Consider the following 18,267-nt stretch of genomic DNA (forward strand, 5'->3'; position numbering starts at 1 on the left):
AGAGGTTTGAAATTTTATCACTAAAGGGGTCCAAAAAGTGTTTATGTGTTACATAAACTAAAATGCAGAAGATAAACTTTGAAACATGAAGCTTGCAGATTCTTTGGATGCTAAACAGGTAGCTGTATCAGACAATAACCATTATGTACAATTTTTGATAACCAGTTGGACTTCTTGGATAGTTTAAGGCACATGTGTCAAACTCAAGGCCCGGGGGCCAAATGTGGCCCTCCATGTCATTTTATGTGGCCTGCGAGAGCATAAAAGAGTTTATTTTCTTAGAATAAAAAATAAAAATTGGTGTATATTTATTCATATTTAGGGGGAATCAGACTTGAAATATCGGATTGGGCAACTATACATTAGGACTTAAACACTGTCCATATTACCTAACCTGACAGAATCAAATTTAAAAGGATTTATGCTAAAGTAACAAGCAAACATATGTTTTCTACGCAACTGTAATTGTCACTTTAAAAAGTTATAGTAAATAAATAATGAATTATTTAACATTAAGGAGTAGTTACATTTATTTTTAATTAATTTAATTTAGTAACAATAATACAATGTACAGTAATACATTTAGATTCCACAAAAAATAATTTTTAGACATTTTAAATTTTCTAAAAATGATATTATTTAGGATAAATATGACTACGGTAATTTATTAAATAGAAGACTTTGCAACATAGCAGATGTCAGAGGGGGCTTAATGGCTGTAATGTGTATGGACCCTATGATCGCAAAGCAAACCCAAATCATTACAAATCCACTTCTGTGCAGCTATTAAAAAAGATAAGATCCTTCAGATTTTTCTAATTGCATTCATTTGTATTGTCACCAACCTTAACTAACTAAAGCTTTTAAAGTTTCGTTTTGTATTATATTTTTTTTTCTTAGTGACTTTTTTTTGCATTGGTATAACTGGTTTTGTTCAAGCTTAAAAACTCCCCTTAAAAGTTTTATTTGGGAATATTGTTCAAAATCATGAACTCTGCATTATCCGGAAATGGTTTTCCAGATTTGTAGGAACGTATTTGCTGGGGAATTTCCCATTTGCATTGAGTCAAAATGTCTGGATGTACCACACTAGCAAAAGTAAAATAAAAAAATAAAAAAATCCCATTCTTTAATTCAGCAGGAGATATAGTTGGATTGTTTCATCTGCCTTCGTAACATGGTTCAAATTTTGTCAAATAAACAACAAAATGTTAAATTTGGTTTGTTTCTCTGATTATCTCAGATATGAATTGAAAGAGGCTCCAAATCACTTGCAATGCTGTCAACATCTAGAAAGTATATGTGTTGAATCACTAGCTAATGGCATTAGATTGAATACTTTTGGAAACCCTGTTTAGGACTATTTTCAATTGTTCCACATTTGTGAGGAACATGCATTTGTGAGAGTTTGTAAAAATAAAATATTTGCCAAATCTTCTCCACTAACACCAAATAGTTTATTCCGTTACATACTCCAGCTTTGTGTTTGTGGATTGAAGTTTAAAGAAACTGGACCAAATAAATGTATTCATTAATAAAACAGGAGACTGAGTAGAATAGAAGAACCAAACACAAACCCAGCAGTTTGGTACCTCCTCCATAGGTGGTGTGCTGTTGACTACATAAGTTTAATGGGGTTGAGGTCAGGGCTGGTGGCTGCTCATACCAGTTTCTGTTCAACCCCCTGAACATATATAGTCTAGTTTCCACTGAGAGAATTGGTCTGGTCCGGTCCAGTTTAGAATGGTCCAGGCAAATAAAGTGAGTGTTGCCACTCAAAGCTGGACCGTTACACCACATGCAGGGTGAAGCTAACAATAATAACAATGGAGGTCATCCAGCAGATTATTTTTTCTGCTTAGCCTTTGGTACTTCATATATACAAACCATTTAATGTTTAAGAGAAGATTGAGGGAAGAGGAAAACAGCCACTTTTTTGGAGCGTTCTTTCGTCAATGACTCTCAGCCAAAGATTAGGTTTTAACAGTAGCTCCGCCCTAACCTTTTCTGTGGACCTTCAACCAATGAGGAGGGTGTAAGTTTAGTCAGTTTGTTAGTAAAATTTAGTATTTTCCTGTTGAATTCTATGTATTTATGATCCTTTTGATTTTATGTTTTACTTTTTCAATAGTACCGATACAAAGCCCATCGAGACGACTGTTTTTGTGAATTTGGGCTATACAAATAAAATTGAATTGAATGAGGGCCCAAAAATGGTTCCATTTGGTTCGGCTAAATGGATCCATTTTATAACGGAAACGCTCAAAATACAAGACTGGTCTGAACCGGGCAGTTCCATACCGGTCAGTGGAAACAAGGCAAATAAAAGTGGACTGAGTGAGTGTGACGTCCCCTGTAGAAAACGGTTTATAACAAAAAATAAGTCTATTCAGTCGCCATTATTTTTCACAATACAGACACTGCCATGAGGGAGCCAGACAACGTCAGTAAGTGGCGATTGGTCCAACTAAATATTTCTATAGCAACCACTCTCACCAATCAGGAGTGAGCTTGTTCGAAGTCCACCTTCCCTCCACTTGAAAACGGTCTCTGGAGAATCTGTCAATCAAATGTTTTTACCAAATACTTTTATTGAGGCATCTGAAAGCTCAGTTTATAACTTGAATAATTTAGACTGAAGTGAAAAAAATTAGGATTAGCAAGAACATGTACAAAAAAATAGGTAGCAGAGCAAGGATGGATATTTTGACAATTATAATGACAAAGTAAAGGCTGTTTATTTCTCATCCAGGGGTGACTACTTTGTTTTTTTCCCCCTAGTGACCGAGGGGCTGCCCCACACCATCATACTGCCTCCACCAAACAATGTTACTCCATAGTTGTAACAATCCCCATTAAGTTCTAACCATTTATAAGACAAATAGATTATTATCATAGAACATTTTTGTCAAGAAGGAAAATATATTTTAACCAAATACAAAATGTTTACTTTTTCTGCAAAAATGTCTTTGAAGTCCCACTCCGATCATATTTTGATCTATTTTAAAAGCTTTCCCAGTGGTCTTTTCATTAAAATTATGCCGTTTTTAGCCAAAATTATAAAACCTTTGTTGTCTTGTAGGACATAGTTTCTGCAGAACAGCAGCAGTTCATTAAAAATGCACCTCTAAATTGTGAGCAGGACCGCTGGGGCAGTGGAACCGTGCTCACACTTTCCATCATCCATTTGTCTAGACTCTTTCCTGCTAGCTCACAGCTCCTCACAACCCCAACCTAGGATTACCGGTGCAACAAAAATAGCGAACAATACTGGAGCCATCCAGACGTCCAGTTTAGAGTCAGATATCAGCTAAGACGTGGAAAACGAAGACCTACATGGATCTATTTGTCTGCCAGTGGATGCAGCAGAACAAAGTAGAACAAATTGTAGCTTCTACGTCACTGCTACAAGCTTTTTCCAACTGCATTTTTCTTTACCTGCTCCTGATTCACCACAATTACAAAAAAAGAGAAAGAAATACTCAAACACAATTTTTAGCTTAATTTTCTTTACATATACATGTCCTCCATAATGGCCAAAACACACATTTCATTATAGTGGGTATTTAATGCAACAGAGAAATAGTCCCTGTGGATCCATGAAGGGGGTCCAAAGCAGCCAAAAATACGCATTCCTTGATGACAAACAATAAATAAACAAATAAATAAATAAAAGGCGCCTCAACCACTCCCACCTGACTACGATCTGCTCCCAATAAAGGCGCCCTCCCTTAGAATTAGATAATTGACGACTGCTCATTTGCATGCTGGATGCGGTTAGAAATTTATTTAAATTTAATTTCCTTTCCGCGCAAGGTGCTCTGCAGGCTGTTGTGCCAAAGTCATATTAACCCCACGACTAGTTATTATGCAGTGCACGACGTTGCCCACGCGCGATGAATATTCATAACAATGGCGGGGTTTTTTTTGTGTGTGTGTGCCGTGACTCCTCCCTCCCCGTCCACGTCGCGCGACGTAACAGAACCCGGAAACGCCGTTCCTACTATACGTTTGTGTTGTTTATTCGAGCACAAATGCTCAGCTTCGTCTGGCTGCTGCTAACTTATCTGCCTCTGTCGGTGGCAGATAACATGACTGATAAGACACAGCTGCCGAGCAGAGGACGAGCTCTGCGGGGAAGGGAGGAGAAAATGGTCGTGGCAGGTAAACATCACGTTGGCAGCAGCTGACATGACGGTGGTGAAGCCAGGGATGAAATAATGACGCTGCCAATTAAAGAGAAACACACGTTTCTGTAGCCGTTACAGGTATCCAATTAAAGGAACAGTCAGTCAGTAAAACCTAATCGGATTTACTCATCCATCAGTTGGAGTCCTTAGTTTCAAATGTTTATTTGGTTGTCCTTAAACTTTCTAAATACTGAGATTAAACCCTAAAAGTAATGAATTACTCTAGGGGTAATGAGTAACTTTTACCAAAATTCATGTACTTCTACCAAATTATCTGATCCTCTAAGCTATCCTCTATAAATATATTTATGGGGAAAAAGTCATTATTCATCATGTGTTGTGAAGTTAGTTTTGGTTGGTAACATTAGTTGTACTAGGGATTCTTAAATGTATCGGCAGATAATTCTATACAATTGTGAATAAATTACTTTTTAAAAAATCACATTATTGTCCTACAGCAACATTTAAAATTCCCAGATAACGCAACAATTATACACAAAACATTTAATAATACCCAAAAAAAGGAATCAAACCAATATAAAGAGCATTTTTCCGATGATGGAGGACATGTATGAGGAAAATGTAGCTTTGTTCAAATCCTTGTGAATCCGCAGCAGACGAAAAATTGCTATAGGAATAAGCTTATAGATGTGACGTAGGTAGAAGCTACTACGGTGTGCCCTAAACTCCCTGCTCAGCACGCGTCCTCTTATAGAGCACCAGATCCATGCAAGTCCGAGCTGCATGTGGCTCAGCTGTACGGCTGGATAGCTCCAATATTGCTCACCATTTTTTGTTGCTCCAGTAATGTTAGTTTGGGGTTGTGAGGGGCTGTGAGCTAGCAGGAGACCTGTAAACAGATGGATGATGGGAAATGGGTGGTTTTACTCTGTGCTAACAGTCCCGCCCACAACTCGGAGGCAAATTTTGAATCAACTGTTGCTTTGTTTAGACTATGTCCTAGAACAGGGGTCAATCTAGCCACAGGGGTTGAAAGCCAGTAACTTCTGTGCCGGTCCCAAGCCCGGATAAATAGAGAGGGTTGCGTCAGGAAGGGCATCCGGCGTAAAAAATTGCCAAAATAACCATGCGAATCATCCACAACACTTTAGACATACCGGATCGGTCGAGGCCCGGGTTAACAACGACCGCCACCGATGCTGTTAACCTACAGGGTGTCGGTGGAAATTTGACTACTGTTGGTGGAAGAAAGAGGGGAGGCAGAAGGGTCCGTGGCCAGAGAGAGAAGGGAAAAGGCAGGAACATAGGTTTGAGAATAGGGACTCTTAACGTTGGCACAATGACAGGGAAAGGCAGAGAGCTGGCAGACATGATGGAGAGAAGGAAGGTAGATGTACTGTGTGTGCAGGAGACAAGGTGGAAGGGCAGCAAGGCACGTAGTATTGGAGGAGGATACAAACTGTTCTATCATGGTGTTGATAGGAAGAGAAACGGGGTAGGAGTGATTCTGAAGGGGGAGTTTGTAAACAGTGTTCTAGAGGTGAAAAGAGTCTCAGACAGGATGATGAGCCTAAAGTTAGAAATTGAAGGGGTGATGGTGAATGTAGTCAGTGGGTATGCGCCACAGGTTGGCTGTGAGTTAGAAGTGAAGGAGAGATTCTGGAGTGAGTTGGATGAGGTCATAGAGAGTTTTCCCAGAGGAGAGAGAGTTGTTATTGGAGCAGACTTTAATGGGCATGTTGGTGAGGGCAACAGAGGGGATGAGGAGGTGATGGGCAGGTTTGGTGTGAAGGAAAGGAATCTGGAGGGACAGATGGTGGTGGACTTTGCGAAGAGGATGGAAATGGCTGTAGTCAACACTTACTTCCAGAAGAGAGAGGAACATAGAGTGACATACAGAAGTGGAGGTAGGAGTACCCAGGTGGACTACATCCTATGTAGACGAGGTCATTTGAGAGAGGTTAATGACTGCAAAGTGGTGGTAGGAGAGAGTGTAGCCAGACAGCACCGCATGGTGGTGTGTAAGATGACTCTGGAGGTCAGGAAGAAGAAGAAGATAGGGAAAACAGAAAAGAAGACCAAGTGGTGAAAGCTACAGAATGAAGAAACTTGTGAGGAATTTAGGCAGAAGTTGAGGCAGGTCCTGGGTGGTCAGGATGAGCTTCCAGAGGACTGGGAAACTACAGCAGAGATTATCAGGGAAACAGGTAGGAAGGTGCTAGGTGTGTCATCTGGAAAGAGGAAAGACGGTAAAGAGACTTGGTGGTGGAATGAGGAAGTACAGGAATGCGTCCAGAGGAAGAGGTTGGCTAAAAGGAAGTGGGATGTAGAAAGGACTGAGGAAGGTAGACAGGAGTACAAGGAAGCGCAGCGTAAAGTGAAGAGAGAGGTGGCAAAGGCCAAACAGAAAGCTTACGATGAGCTATATGACAGGTTAGACACAAAGGAAGGAGAGAAGGACTTGTACAGGCTAGCCAGACAGAGAGACAGAGATGGGAAGGACGTGCAACAGATAAGGGTGATTAAGGACAGAGATGGAAAGGTGCTAACAACCCAAGAGAGTGTACAGAAAAGATGGAAGGAGTATTTTGAGGAGCTGATGAACGAGGAAAATGACAGGGAAAGAAGGGAGGAAGATGTGGTTGTTGTGGAGCAGGAAGTAGCAGAGATTGGAAAGGATGAGGTTAGGAAGGCTCTGAAAAGGATGAAGAGCGGAAAGGCCGTTGGTCCTGATGACGTACCTGTGGAGGTATGGAAGTGCCTAGGAGAGACAGCAGTGGAATTTCTAACAAGGTTGTTCAATAGGATTTTAGAGAGTGAGAAGATGCCTGAGGAATGGAGGAGAAGCGTTCTGGTCCCGATCTTTAAGAACAAGGGTGACACGCAGAACTGCAGCAACTATAGAGGAATAAAGTTGATGAGCCACACAATGAAGCTGTGGGAAAGAGTAGTGGAAGCCAGGCTTAGGAAGAAGGTGGAGATTTGTGAGCAGCAGTATGGTTTCATGCCCCGTAAGAGCACCACTGATGCCATTTTTGCTTTGAGAATGTTGATGGAAAAGTACAGAGATGGTCAGAAGGAGCTGCATTGTGTGTTCATAGATTTAGAGAAGGCGTATGGCAGGGTGCCGAGGGAGGAGCTGTGGTACTGTATGAGGTCGTCTGGAGTGGCAGAGAAGTATGTCAGAGTAGTTCAGGACATGTATGAGAGAAGTATGACGGTGGTGAGATGTGCTGTAGGTCAGACAGAGGAGTTCAAGGTGGAGGTGGGACTACACCAAGGATCAGCTTTGAGTCCTTTTTTGTTTGCTATGCTGATGGACAGGCTGACAGACGAGGTAAGACAGGAATCTCCCTGGACAATGATGTTTGCAGATGACATTGTAATTTGCAGTGAGAGTAGAGAGCAGGTGGAGGAACAGCTAGAGAGGTGGAGGTTTGCTCTGGAAAGAAGAGGTATGAAGGTCAGTCGTAGTAAGACAGAATACATGTGTCTGAACGAGAGGGATCAAGGTAGAAGCGTTAGGTTACAGGGGACTGAGGTGAAGAAGGTGCAGGAGTTTAAGTACTTGGGGTCAACAGTTCAGTGTGATGGGGATTGTGGAAAAGAGGTGAAGAGGCGAGTGCAGGCAGGTTGGAGCGGTTGGAGGAAAGTGTCAGGAGTGTTGTGTGACAGAAGAGTGCCAGCAAGACTCAAAGGAAAGGTGTACAAGACAGTGGTGAGACCAGCTCTGCTCTATGGGTTAGAGACGGTAGCAGTGAGACAGAGACAAGAGGCTGAGATGGAGGTAGCAGAGATGAAGATGTTGAGGTTCTCCTTAGGAGTGACCAGGTTAGACAGGATAAGGAACGAGTACATCAGAGGGACGGCTCATGTTGCCTGTGTCAGCGACAAAGTCAGAGAAGCCAGACTGAGATGGTTTGGACATGTTCAGAGGAGGGATAGTGGATATATTGGTAGAAGGATGTTGGAGATGGAGCTGCCTGGCAGGAGGGCAAGAGGACGGCCAAAGAGGAGATACATGGATGAAGTTGGCTAATGTTAGGGTAGAAGATGTCCATGATAGAGTGAGGTGGAAAAGGATGATTCGCTGTGGCGACCCCTGATGGGAAAAGCCGAAAGAGAAAGAAGATGTCCTAGAACAGGGGTCGGGACTCTATGGCTCGCGAGCCATATATGGCTCTTTTGATGGTCACATGTGGCTCGCAGACAAATCTTTAATTACACTTTTTTTTTTTTTTTTCATTAGACCAGTCCTTCTCGTTTGTACCACCCGGAAACCTGTGAATTGCCGGAAACCTGTGAATTGCCGTGCCTAAAACTGCGCGCTCCCGTCTCCGAGAAAGAGCGCGCAGTTGCGGGGACGGGATGTGTGAGGAAGAAAGCAGAGGGTGGGGGGTGGAGTTGTGGGTACAGGTAGCAGGTGAATTGCGCAGGGATTGTAAAAACGTAAAACCCGCTGCCTGTCACTCACTGCAGCGTGTGAGTGTGTGTTTGGCTTCGCGTCTGCATGTGAGCAGTCTTTCTCACATCTACAGAACATTCAGACCAACCTACAATCATGTTTAAAGTCTCAACGCCTTATTTATCAGCAACAGCATAACAATGTTATTAAAAAGAATCCACAGACTTATTGTACTTTAAAAATGTTGAAATCACATCAAATACACACATTCATTTGTAGATTTAGTTTGAAACATATCGTTGCCTACTGACTTGGGCTGTGTGGCTTTTGGGCCGCGTTAAAAGTTCTGGAGTTCAATGAACGCATCAAGCAGAGATCTGATTGGCCCTCAGTTCTGTCGCTAGGTAATTTGGACCAATGGGGTTCAGCTATGGGCCGAATAAGGGAAATGGGAGGGCTGGAGCGGGAGCAGGGGAATATAAACTTGGGAGAAGCGCTTTCATCTCGCTGGAGAGATTGAGGAGTTGCTGAATTAATTGTTCGGCGTTTGTTGTGGTCTACAGTAACCAGAATAAAGAACCTTAAAAGAGGTTAAGTCTCAGTGCCTCAGTGTGGGAAAGGGACACTACATTATTGTATGGCTCTTTCGAAATTACATTCCAAAATATGTGGCGTTTATGGCTCTCTTGGCCAAAAAGGTTCCCGACCCCTGTCCTAGAACATTGTTTATCAACCAGTGTGACGCGGCACACTAGTGTGCCGTGGGAGATAGTCAGGTGTGCTATTGGAAATTGCCCTTATTAACTGATCTAAAAACATTTACCATTTCTAGGATATCAGCTTTAGTTCATCCAAACAGGCCCTGATGAAACACAGAGTACTTAGGAATATGAAAGATCGTAAATGATTTTTTTTTCTTTGTGTTTATTTGATTTTATTAAAGACATTTTGATAAGAATGACGGAACCCCTGGTTTAGCCGTAGCTTAAGCTCTGTTTTTGGAAAAGTCCCGCCCCTTTAACTGTCTCCACCAATCATTCTTGGAGGCTTAATCACACGTCATCAGACTGACCAATCAGAAGTGATTAAAGTCTTCACTTCCTTGTTCTGATTCTGCTCATAAAGTCGGTAAGTTCTAACAAAAATGCCAGCTAAAGCTCGTCTTAGCGGTGTAGCTTCCGCGGGATCCGGTATCAGACCGTGGAACAAGTGAACAAAACCATAAAGCTCAGAGAAGCGAGTCTATATCTGCGTTCGGCGGCTGTTTTCACTACATCTCCCATGATGCATTGGGTTAAAGTGACAGCGTCTCAGCGCAAAAATCCTATTTTGTATTACTTATTATTGACTTATTGATATATACTTATTTAAAACAACAGTGAAAGCCATATTGTTGCCAAAATAAATTTCCAAATTTCCTTTCAATCTATGGATTTATTTCTATAGATTCCATAAGTTTTAAACTAAAGTTTTTTTTTTTCATTAAGTTTTATTCCATACTTGAGTAGTTTTTTTTTCTATAGGTACTTTTAAAATTTTGATTCAGGTAAATATCTGGATTACAAACTTTACTTCTACTTAACTAAATGTATTTTCCAAATGAAACTATTCTTATATGTACAATTTGTGGATCAAATAAAACGAGTTGTACTTTTTTTTGACTGAAAAAGAAGTGCAGCGCTGTGTCGTATTTGTTTAATTTCTTAAGCTTCCTAAATTATAAAAAAAATTCTTGAACTTTTGAAAAGGAAAATAAATCTAAAAATAACTAATGATTTATTGACAAAGAAATGCAGTGCTGCAGTGGATGCTGTAGATAATCTTTAGTTCCAACACACCCTGTGAGTAATTATCAGGCCTCAGCACCAGGTGTTGCTGCAGAAAAATAGGTAAAACATGTGGGACGAGGGGTACTTGAAGAACGGGGCTGAAATAAAACATCGTCTAAACAGGGCACGGCCTGCAAAAATATTACATCCGGAAAATTCTCCTGTTCAAACCGCTCTTCATTTTAAAGAGGGAATGACAAAAAATACAGCTTAGAATCCATAAACACAAGTTTTTCCTTTCAAATCTACGCTTTAGGTGCTCTTGAGAAAGCAGAACAACAATGAAATATTGAAAAGGAATGATATATTTTTTTTTTAGCCGTTGTATATAAATAAAATCTGCTCGGCCTATTCAGGCTCAGGTTTGGGAAACATTGCCTGTTGACCATGGGTGTCCAATCCGACCCCTTCAACAATCAGTTTCCTGCTTAATTTCCTTCCTTCTCTTCTTTTGCTACTATTATAAGGTAGAACTGAACGGACTCTGGCAAGTTGAGCAGAAATGTCTAAAAAAGCAAAAAGGACTCTAACCCATGGCGACTGGAATTAGCCTCAACTTGTCCTGGTCAAGCACCAGCGGTAGATATGGACATGTTTAACATTTTATTTAAGTTTTGTCTCTGCTGCAATGCCAGACTCAGACATCTGCATTATTGTCAGACTGCTGCAGAGCTGCATAAAGCAGGTTCATCAAATGAGTAAAACACAAAGGTCGGTGGGATCTGATCACCTCGCTCAGAGAAAGGCTGGGATCGCCCACGTTGCTCAGAGGTTAGTGCGTGCATATCTGGGACTGTCTGATGACACAAAAAAGGGTTGTATATCATGTAAATTAAGCCAATGTTTCAAGCTTTTTCCACAGTACAAAGTGGTTTGGGTTAAAAGTGGACACCATTTGGGGAAGGACATCAGCAGCACATGACTGAGATTTCCTCAAAAACAGTTGATATTTTTCTCTGATTGCGACAGAAATGGCAAGCTTGAGCAAAATTTCAACTCTACAAATGAAATTCACCAAATGGCTTCAATGTGTTTTTATAAAAACTTTCTTGGAGTTTTCCTTTACCTTTTAGATGTAAAAACTTTTAAAAAGTTATCTTTAGTCTGACTGGGTTTTTTTGGTTTTTTATGCGGTACTGAAATCTTTTAACTGTTTCTCAAAAGCTGGCAACAAATGTCTAGGGAGTACGGCTGTGTTAGCGGCCTCAACCATCGTTTGATCCACTTTAAAGCATTCTCAGCTGTCTTTTAATTATTATGATGCTTTTTTAGCTAAAATCAAAAAAATGTGTTGTTTTAGGACATAGCTTCTGCAGCATTTTTTTCATCTGCTCCTGATTCACAATGATTTTCATAAAGAAATACTTAAATGCTTTATTTATATCCTCTATCATCAGGAAAATTCTACAAGAACATGGTAAAAACATTAAAAACACAATTTTCATCATTGTGTCTCACCAATATCAGAATTATTGGTTGAAATAAGTGCTTTATATTTACAAGTTGGGACTTGGACGTGATCAATTTTTATTCTAGCGAGTGACACGAATACTTTTTTTTTTTAAATGAAGCTTAAACTTTTGCCTCTTTATCCATTTTCATTCTGCAGACTTGTCTCAACCTTTTTTTTTTATTGTTAGATTTACCTTTTCATACTGTGAGGATCTGATCTGCTCCATACAAGAATCTATGGCTTGATTTGGTTTTCCCCACTCATCCCCCGCTCAGGCGGGAGCAATCCACATGGTGCATTGTGGGAGTGCGGCGTGAGTACATAGGACGAAGCAGTGCCGCAGCGACCAGGGGCCCATCTGGGCATTATGCGCATGAAAGCTCCGCCCCATCCCAAGTTCCTTCTCCGTCTGTCGAAGCAGCTCGGAGACACGGCATGGCAGAAATCTGTTCCTCCCCTTTTGCTGTTGGGGGCAGTTTAGACGGAGATGGTGTTTTTATAGACGCGTTTCTGCAAGCATGAGTAATTTAGCGATTGTGAGCTTCACATATGGACTCCCGGCCTTGAGTGTTTGTCCACCACGTAAGATGACACGCCTAAAGTTTTTTTTCAAAGAAGCTCTTGGTTCTCTGCTCAGTCATCCTGTTGCCCCCTGTTCATCCAGTCTGCGCGATTTACTCTGTGACCTTGGTGACAACGATCCAGTGGCAGATTGTGACATGGCAGGGGCACAGTAGAATTTCTTTTTTTTTTACTCAGAGTTGGGTAGACTGCCAATATTTCTTCTCAGATAGGATGGGGGGAGGTCAGCTGACCGAAATCAATGTTTTACTGTTTCTCATTGAAGCAGCCTCACTCCTTTGTTTCTGTGCTCTTATAAGGCCCTTGCTTTTTGGCTTTGGAGAGTAGCAGTTGGAAATGGCGACAGAGGTGTGTGTAAACGTGCTTGCATAGAAACATGAGAGAAAAAATAAAGAGGTTCGGTCATGGACAGAGCTCTGGCTCACTAGTTACCCCTCGCACCTCATTTGGAACGTGCCAGAATATGAGCTTTTCTTTTTATTGATGGAGCTTGTTGCTTCTTCATTGCAGTTTTGTAGCAACTGAGGAAACGTGGTTTCCATTCTGATGTATTTAAAATTAAAAATAAGGTTAGAAAATTAAAAACCTGTTACTGGACTGAGACATGGAATCAAATTGTTAAAATGAATTGTTACACTCCGTACTATTTTCTATTTATGTCTACTTTTGGAAAATCTAGACTTTGTCATTAAAACAAACAGCTATGTGTTTTGGCTTGTGGCACAACTTTTTGAACTTGAGTTGAAAGTCAAAGAAGGATAACACAGAAATGTTTTTTTTTTTTAAGAAAGAAATACCTTGACATCTTTGTGATGAATAATTTGTTCTGTAGTTTTGACAATAAAAAATAGATTTATTATTCACTCGGTATTTGGATTCGATGGAAATTCCGCAGTCAGGAAAGAACTGAGCCTCCAAAGACAAAACATAGAGACAAGCACAGTAGGTGAATACAACTTAATGCTTCTCTTTAAGGTATATTTCTTTTATACAATTTTATATAGAAAACAGCAAAGTTTTAATACCATGTACACTTATAAGTACTGTTTAAGGTTCTGGGAGGATAGATAATGTAACATGCTAGTGTTTTTTGGGCGAGGAAGGAAGAATTTAACATATGTGGTGTTTAAACTTCTTTTTTTAAACACGTTTCTTAATGACTTGAATTTGTTTTTAAAGAAATTAGAAGCATGTTATAGATTAATGACTTGGCCAAACAAAAATAGCATAGAAGAAATTTACACTCAGACTTTGCTTTTACAGTTTTTTTTTTTTTTTTTGCAATCTTTTGGAAAAAACCTAATAGAATTGCCATAAAAATAACTGGACACTTAACCAAGACTAGACTATTGTGTGCTTCTTCAATAAAATATGTTAGTTTTCACTTATTGAACTGCTTTATTTTCTAGTTTTTACTGCTGGTTTATACCATATCTCTGTACCTTAAATTTCCACTGTCTGATTTGATATTTCATGCTCGCTAACCTCTCATTTCTTTTAACTGTGTTATTGTGAATACAAAGAACTTGGTGCCAAACTGTGCTGCCTTTGTCACTCAGAGGTTAATTGCAGCAGTTAAAGACATCCATTCAATTCTTTGACAATCTAATGTAATACGGTTATAACTGTGGAAAAAAATCTGTGAAATGGTAAAAGTGGTGTAAAAAAAATGATTTGACCAGAAAAGCAGGAGGGCGGGATCGTTAGCCCGGAGCAACCCAACACCCTTCCCTTCCCTTCCCTTCCCTTCTCTTCCCTTCCCTTCCCTGTTCCGGAGCAGAGCGAAGCAGGGAGCAACCTGGAGTATTTTTGTACGTCACAAATAAGCTCTTTTTCAAACTACATTTTTTCGTCTTCTCCTGATTCACAATGTTTTAAGTAAGAAAATGCTCAAAAATTAAAATTTTTGCTTATTTTTCTTCATATGTGACCTTTTATCTAAAAAAAAAGCCAGAAAACATATTAAAACACCAAGAAGAGCATTTTCCTTAGAGTGGGTCTTTAACCGAGCCTCTCAGAATACCTCTGAATTACTCTGGTTAAACTCAATTGTTGTCCCGTCATTCCCAGCCACCCTCTGAGGTGCAATCTGTCCAGAAAATGTGTTTTATTTGTACTGTTTATCATTTTACTATATAAATATAAATACATTTTTGGACTTTTGATTAAAAAAAAAGAAAGTGCTTCATCCTCCAGAATTTTTTCATGAGGCCCGATCAGCCATAATTTGCTGGAATGACTTAAATATGCTCTAAAGTTTTTTTTTTTTTTTTAGTGGATTATGGGCAGTTTTCCAACCTTGAGCAGGGACAGCCTTACATGTTTGGATACGTTTGGATAAGCTCATCTAAACACTTAGAGGCTACAGTAGCAGTTTTGTTATTTTACCTTTCCCTTTTCCTAAAACGAGTTCGTACCCCAGTGTTGCCTCTCTTCCCCTCCCCTTTTTTGCCCCACTCTTTGTCGCCCCTACCCTTCCTCCCCTTACAGCAGAGGGTAGTTGGCACCAGTATAAAGCATCAGCCTCCTCCAACGACTCGTGCCTGACTCCCTGCCAACCTGTGTGAGGCTAGAAAGAGGAAAAGCAAGAGGGAGGGAAGGGGAAGAGGAAGGAAAGAAGGGGTTTTTGGAAGAAAATAAACAGAGCAGCCTGGAAACCAATCCGTCCATCACGAGTTTTGGCATCCAGGGATCCCATCTCTCCTGTGTCATCATGTGAGGAGGCTGCAGCGCTTGGACTGGACTTTCTTTCATAGGTGAGAAACACAAGACCACAGGGAGAGCCGGAGAGTAACACCGGCTAAAAACCGTCCGATAAAAGTCACATTAGATTTTCTTAATTGCTAAGCAACAGTTCCCAAGCCCCTCACTGCTGGTAACTTTGATTCCAGCAGAATGGTGTTCGGTCCGATGTCTTGGCTCCTGGTCCAGCCACTTCAAACTGCTGTTTTTTCAGCAGAGGACCACTGAAGAGTTTTTGCTTTAGTCCAGATGGAGTTTATATTGCACTGTGCTTTCAAAATCTCCTTCAAAACAAAAGCGCACAAGTGCTGCCCAAAAGTTAGAAAAAACTCCATGAATCCTTCCCCCATAATCAACCTGTTTCCTTCTTTTGGAAGCTCAGTCAATCGCCCTCTCTGCTCGCTTTCTTGCGTCTTTTATTCTTTTGCTGGCATAGAGAAACAGTGTCATGAGAGTATTCAGCCTGCGCTCTTTCTTTTTTTTTTTTTTCTTTCTCCACAGCCTGTTTTAGACTGTAATTCTGGGAGAATAGGGGTGTGGGCAGTAGTAAAGTGGCAGGGAGGGTGGTTGTGTGTGTGGGGGGACTGTGCCCTTGTGTGCAAACATGTAGCAATACACATTTTTATGAGGAAAGCGGGGGGATGAAAAGGAGCATTTTCTTCAAGTGGGATGGTATTAGGTTTTACACAGACTTGTTTTTATTTATTTATTTTTTCTTTCAGTTTTTACTTTTGTGTAAGTTTGTCTGCGTTCAATATAGTTTGTGCTCTTCTTTGTTCTCTTACTGGTGCATTCCCAATTTCATTTTATTTAATTAAAATCCTGTTTTTGTTTGCCTTCTATGTTTTGCATTTTCAGTCTGTTTACAGACTATAACCTCTATCATGAAGTTTTTGACCCATTCTGACCATATTTTATGATATTTTGAAAGCGTTTCCCGTGTAATTTTAATTACAACTCTTTAAAAAAAAAAAAAATTGAAAAAAACCTCTGTCATTTTATGACATAGTTTCTGCAGAGCGGCAGCAGTTCCTTAAAGAGTCGCCTCTGAGTTGTAAATGGTAAATGGCGTATACTTATACAGCCCTTTTCTACCTTCTTCAAGGCCCAAAGCGCTTTACAGTCACAGCCCCATTCACCCAGTCACACACACATTCACACCGAACACTGGTGCCAACTGCCCACCAGAGGCAAGGTGGGGTTCAGTGTCTTGCCCAAGGACACATCGACTCATGGGCGTGCAAGGCGGGAATCGAACCTGTAATCTTACGATCATGGGTCGACCACCCTTGCGCTGCACCACGGCCGCCCTTGTGGGCGAGTGCTATGTGCAGAGATTTTGTGGCCCCACTCAGTGCATTTTCTACATCACAAATAAGTTCTGTTTTAAACAGCAGTTTTTAGTCTGCTTCTGTTTTACAACGATTTGAATAAAGAATTACTCAGAAATGCAATTTGGAGCTTCATTTTCTTTATATATGTCCTCCATCATCAGAAATATGCCACAATAACATGTTAAAAACACCAAAAACACTATTTTCATTAGAATGGGATGGTTATGTATGTCCAATGAACTACCTCCTAAGGTCACCCTACTGGACGAAGAAAATTCAGCCAACATGGTCACTAAAAGCGATTTAGTTTTTCCTATTACTGTGCCATAAAATGTCCTGGCGGTGCCAAATAACCTGCTGCTGAAAGACAGAACTGCCACACAACAGGAGGGCAGGAAAGGACTGCCTGAAGGCAGCCAGGCCTCTGTGACATTTCAGTCCTTTATGCTTCTGTAATCTGTTCCTGTCCGAAAAAAAACCAAAGAGTCTCATCGAATATCAAAAAAATGTCCTTGCACACCAAGAAGGTTATTATCATCTCGAGTGTTCCCATTCATATTTGCTTCTTTTATTCTTCAGAAAGCGTTATCTTTTGGGGTCGCAGCGTGGAAAAACAGTTTCTCTTGAGTGCTTCTGCACAGTCCGGCTTTTTTATAATCTCTTTAAGTCTGAAATAAACTCAAGTTGTTGGCAGATTTTGGCCTTTTGTTATAGTTAAGAACATTCCAAAGGCTATCTAAGAAACAAACTCTTACCGGTAAGTCTCTGATATTTTTCTTTTTTTCTTACTCAGGTCTGTGTCACTTGTCAAATCTCTTAACTGCCAGTGAGAAATTAAACATTGAACTTCAGCCATTATTGTAAGATCCATTAGCTCTTGGTGTAGCCTGTTTGTCAGTAGACTAATATTAGCGGCTGCAGTACAAACCTGCCTTGCTTAGTGGAGATTTGCACGTTAAGTCACCTCAGTCTTCTTACTCTCTAATCCTCCTGACACATCTGTGGGCTGCGCACACAAACATACACTTCCTTTTTAGCTCTCTAATTCCAAGCCATCCTGTTGGCAGTGGATCGCCACTTCTTAACTTTTCTGTTTCTTGTACACATTTTGCATTTTTAACATGATTGAGATTAAAACCCCCCTGTTACACACAAGGCTATCTATCCCCTGTTGCATCCACCTGTGATTTTGTTTAGTTGAAACCCAGTGTGTTGTTAGATAGGTACTCGGAAATAACTGCTTTGATGTATTTAATGGTGGATTTTAAGGAGAGTCGGAGCTGTGTAATCTTTTAAATGTCGTGGAGCACAGAGGCCTGCGGTTCTTATCTGACTGCCTTAGTCGACCCGTGAAGATAAAGAACCTGTGGGCCCAGCTTGAAGCTGTTAATGGGTCTCATGACGGACATGTTGTAATTTGTGCTGTTGCAGCTTGGTGTTGGGGTGTGACACCACATCTCCTCACTGTTTTCTTTCACAGAAAAGCATGCAGTCAACGGGAATCCCACTGTGGAGCCTTTTCCACAGGGTATGGAAACCATCATGTTTGGTGAGAGGGTCCAGTCGCTTCTTTATTAGCATCAGAGACAATTAAGCATTATTTGCTAATTGATAATAACACTACAGCCCTGCTCTGTTTGTGTCCAGGTATGGGGTGTTTCTGGGGAGCGGAGAAACTTTTCTGGAGGCTTCCAGGAGTCTTCTCCACACAAGTGGGCTTCGCCGGCGGCTTTACACCCAACCCCACTTACCATGAGGTCTGCTCAGGTGC

General features: G+C 40.8%; 1 protein-coding gene across 2 annotated transcripts in view; it reads left to right on the forward strand.

The window, feature by feature from the left end:
- The first annotated feature begins 3,959 nt into the window (after window positions 1–3,959).
- Window positions 3,960–18,267, forward strand: part of LOC101163534 (mitochondrial peptide methionine sulfoxide reductase) — a 41,927-nt gene continuing 27,619 nt past the window's right edge. Inside the window, exons 1-3 of one of the 2 annotated variants that reach the window (XM_004082234.4) lie at window positions 3,960–4,164; window positions 17,977–18,045; window positions 18,144–18,263. In XM_004082234.4, coding sequence (XP_004082282.1) covers window positions 4,035–4,164; window positions 17,977–18,045; window positions 18,144–18,263 — 319 coding nt within the window. In that variant the 5' untranslated portion in view covers window positions 3,960–4,034. Of the gene's footprint in view, window positions 4,165–14,699; window positions 15,177–17,976; window positions 18,046–18,143; window positions 18,264–18,267 lie in introns of those variants that run through there. The other variant, XM_020713543.2, reaches the window with a different exon arrangement.

This window comes from Oryzias latipes, chromosome 22, assembly GCF_002234675.1.
Source record: "Oryzias latipes chromosome 22, ASM223467v1".
Classification (NCBI taxonomy): Eukaryota; Metazoa; Chordata; class Actinopteri; order Beloniformes; family Adrianichthyidae; genus Oryzias; species Oryzias latipes.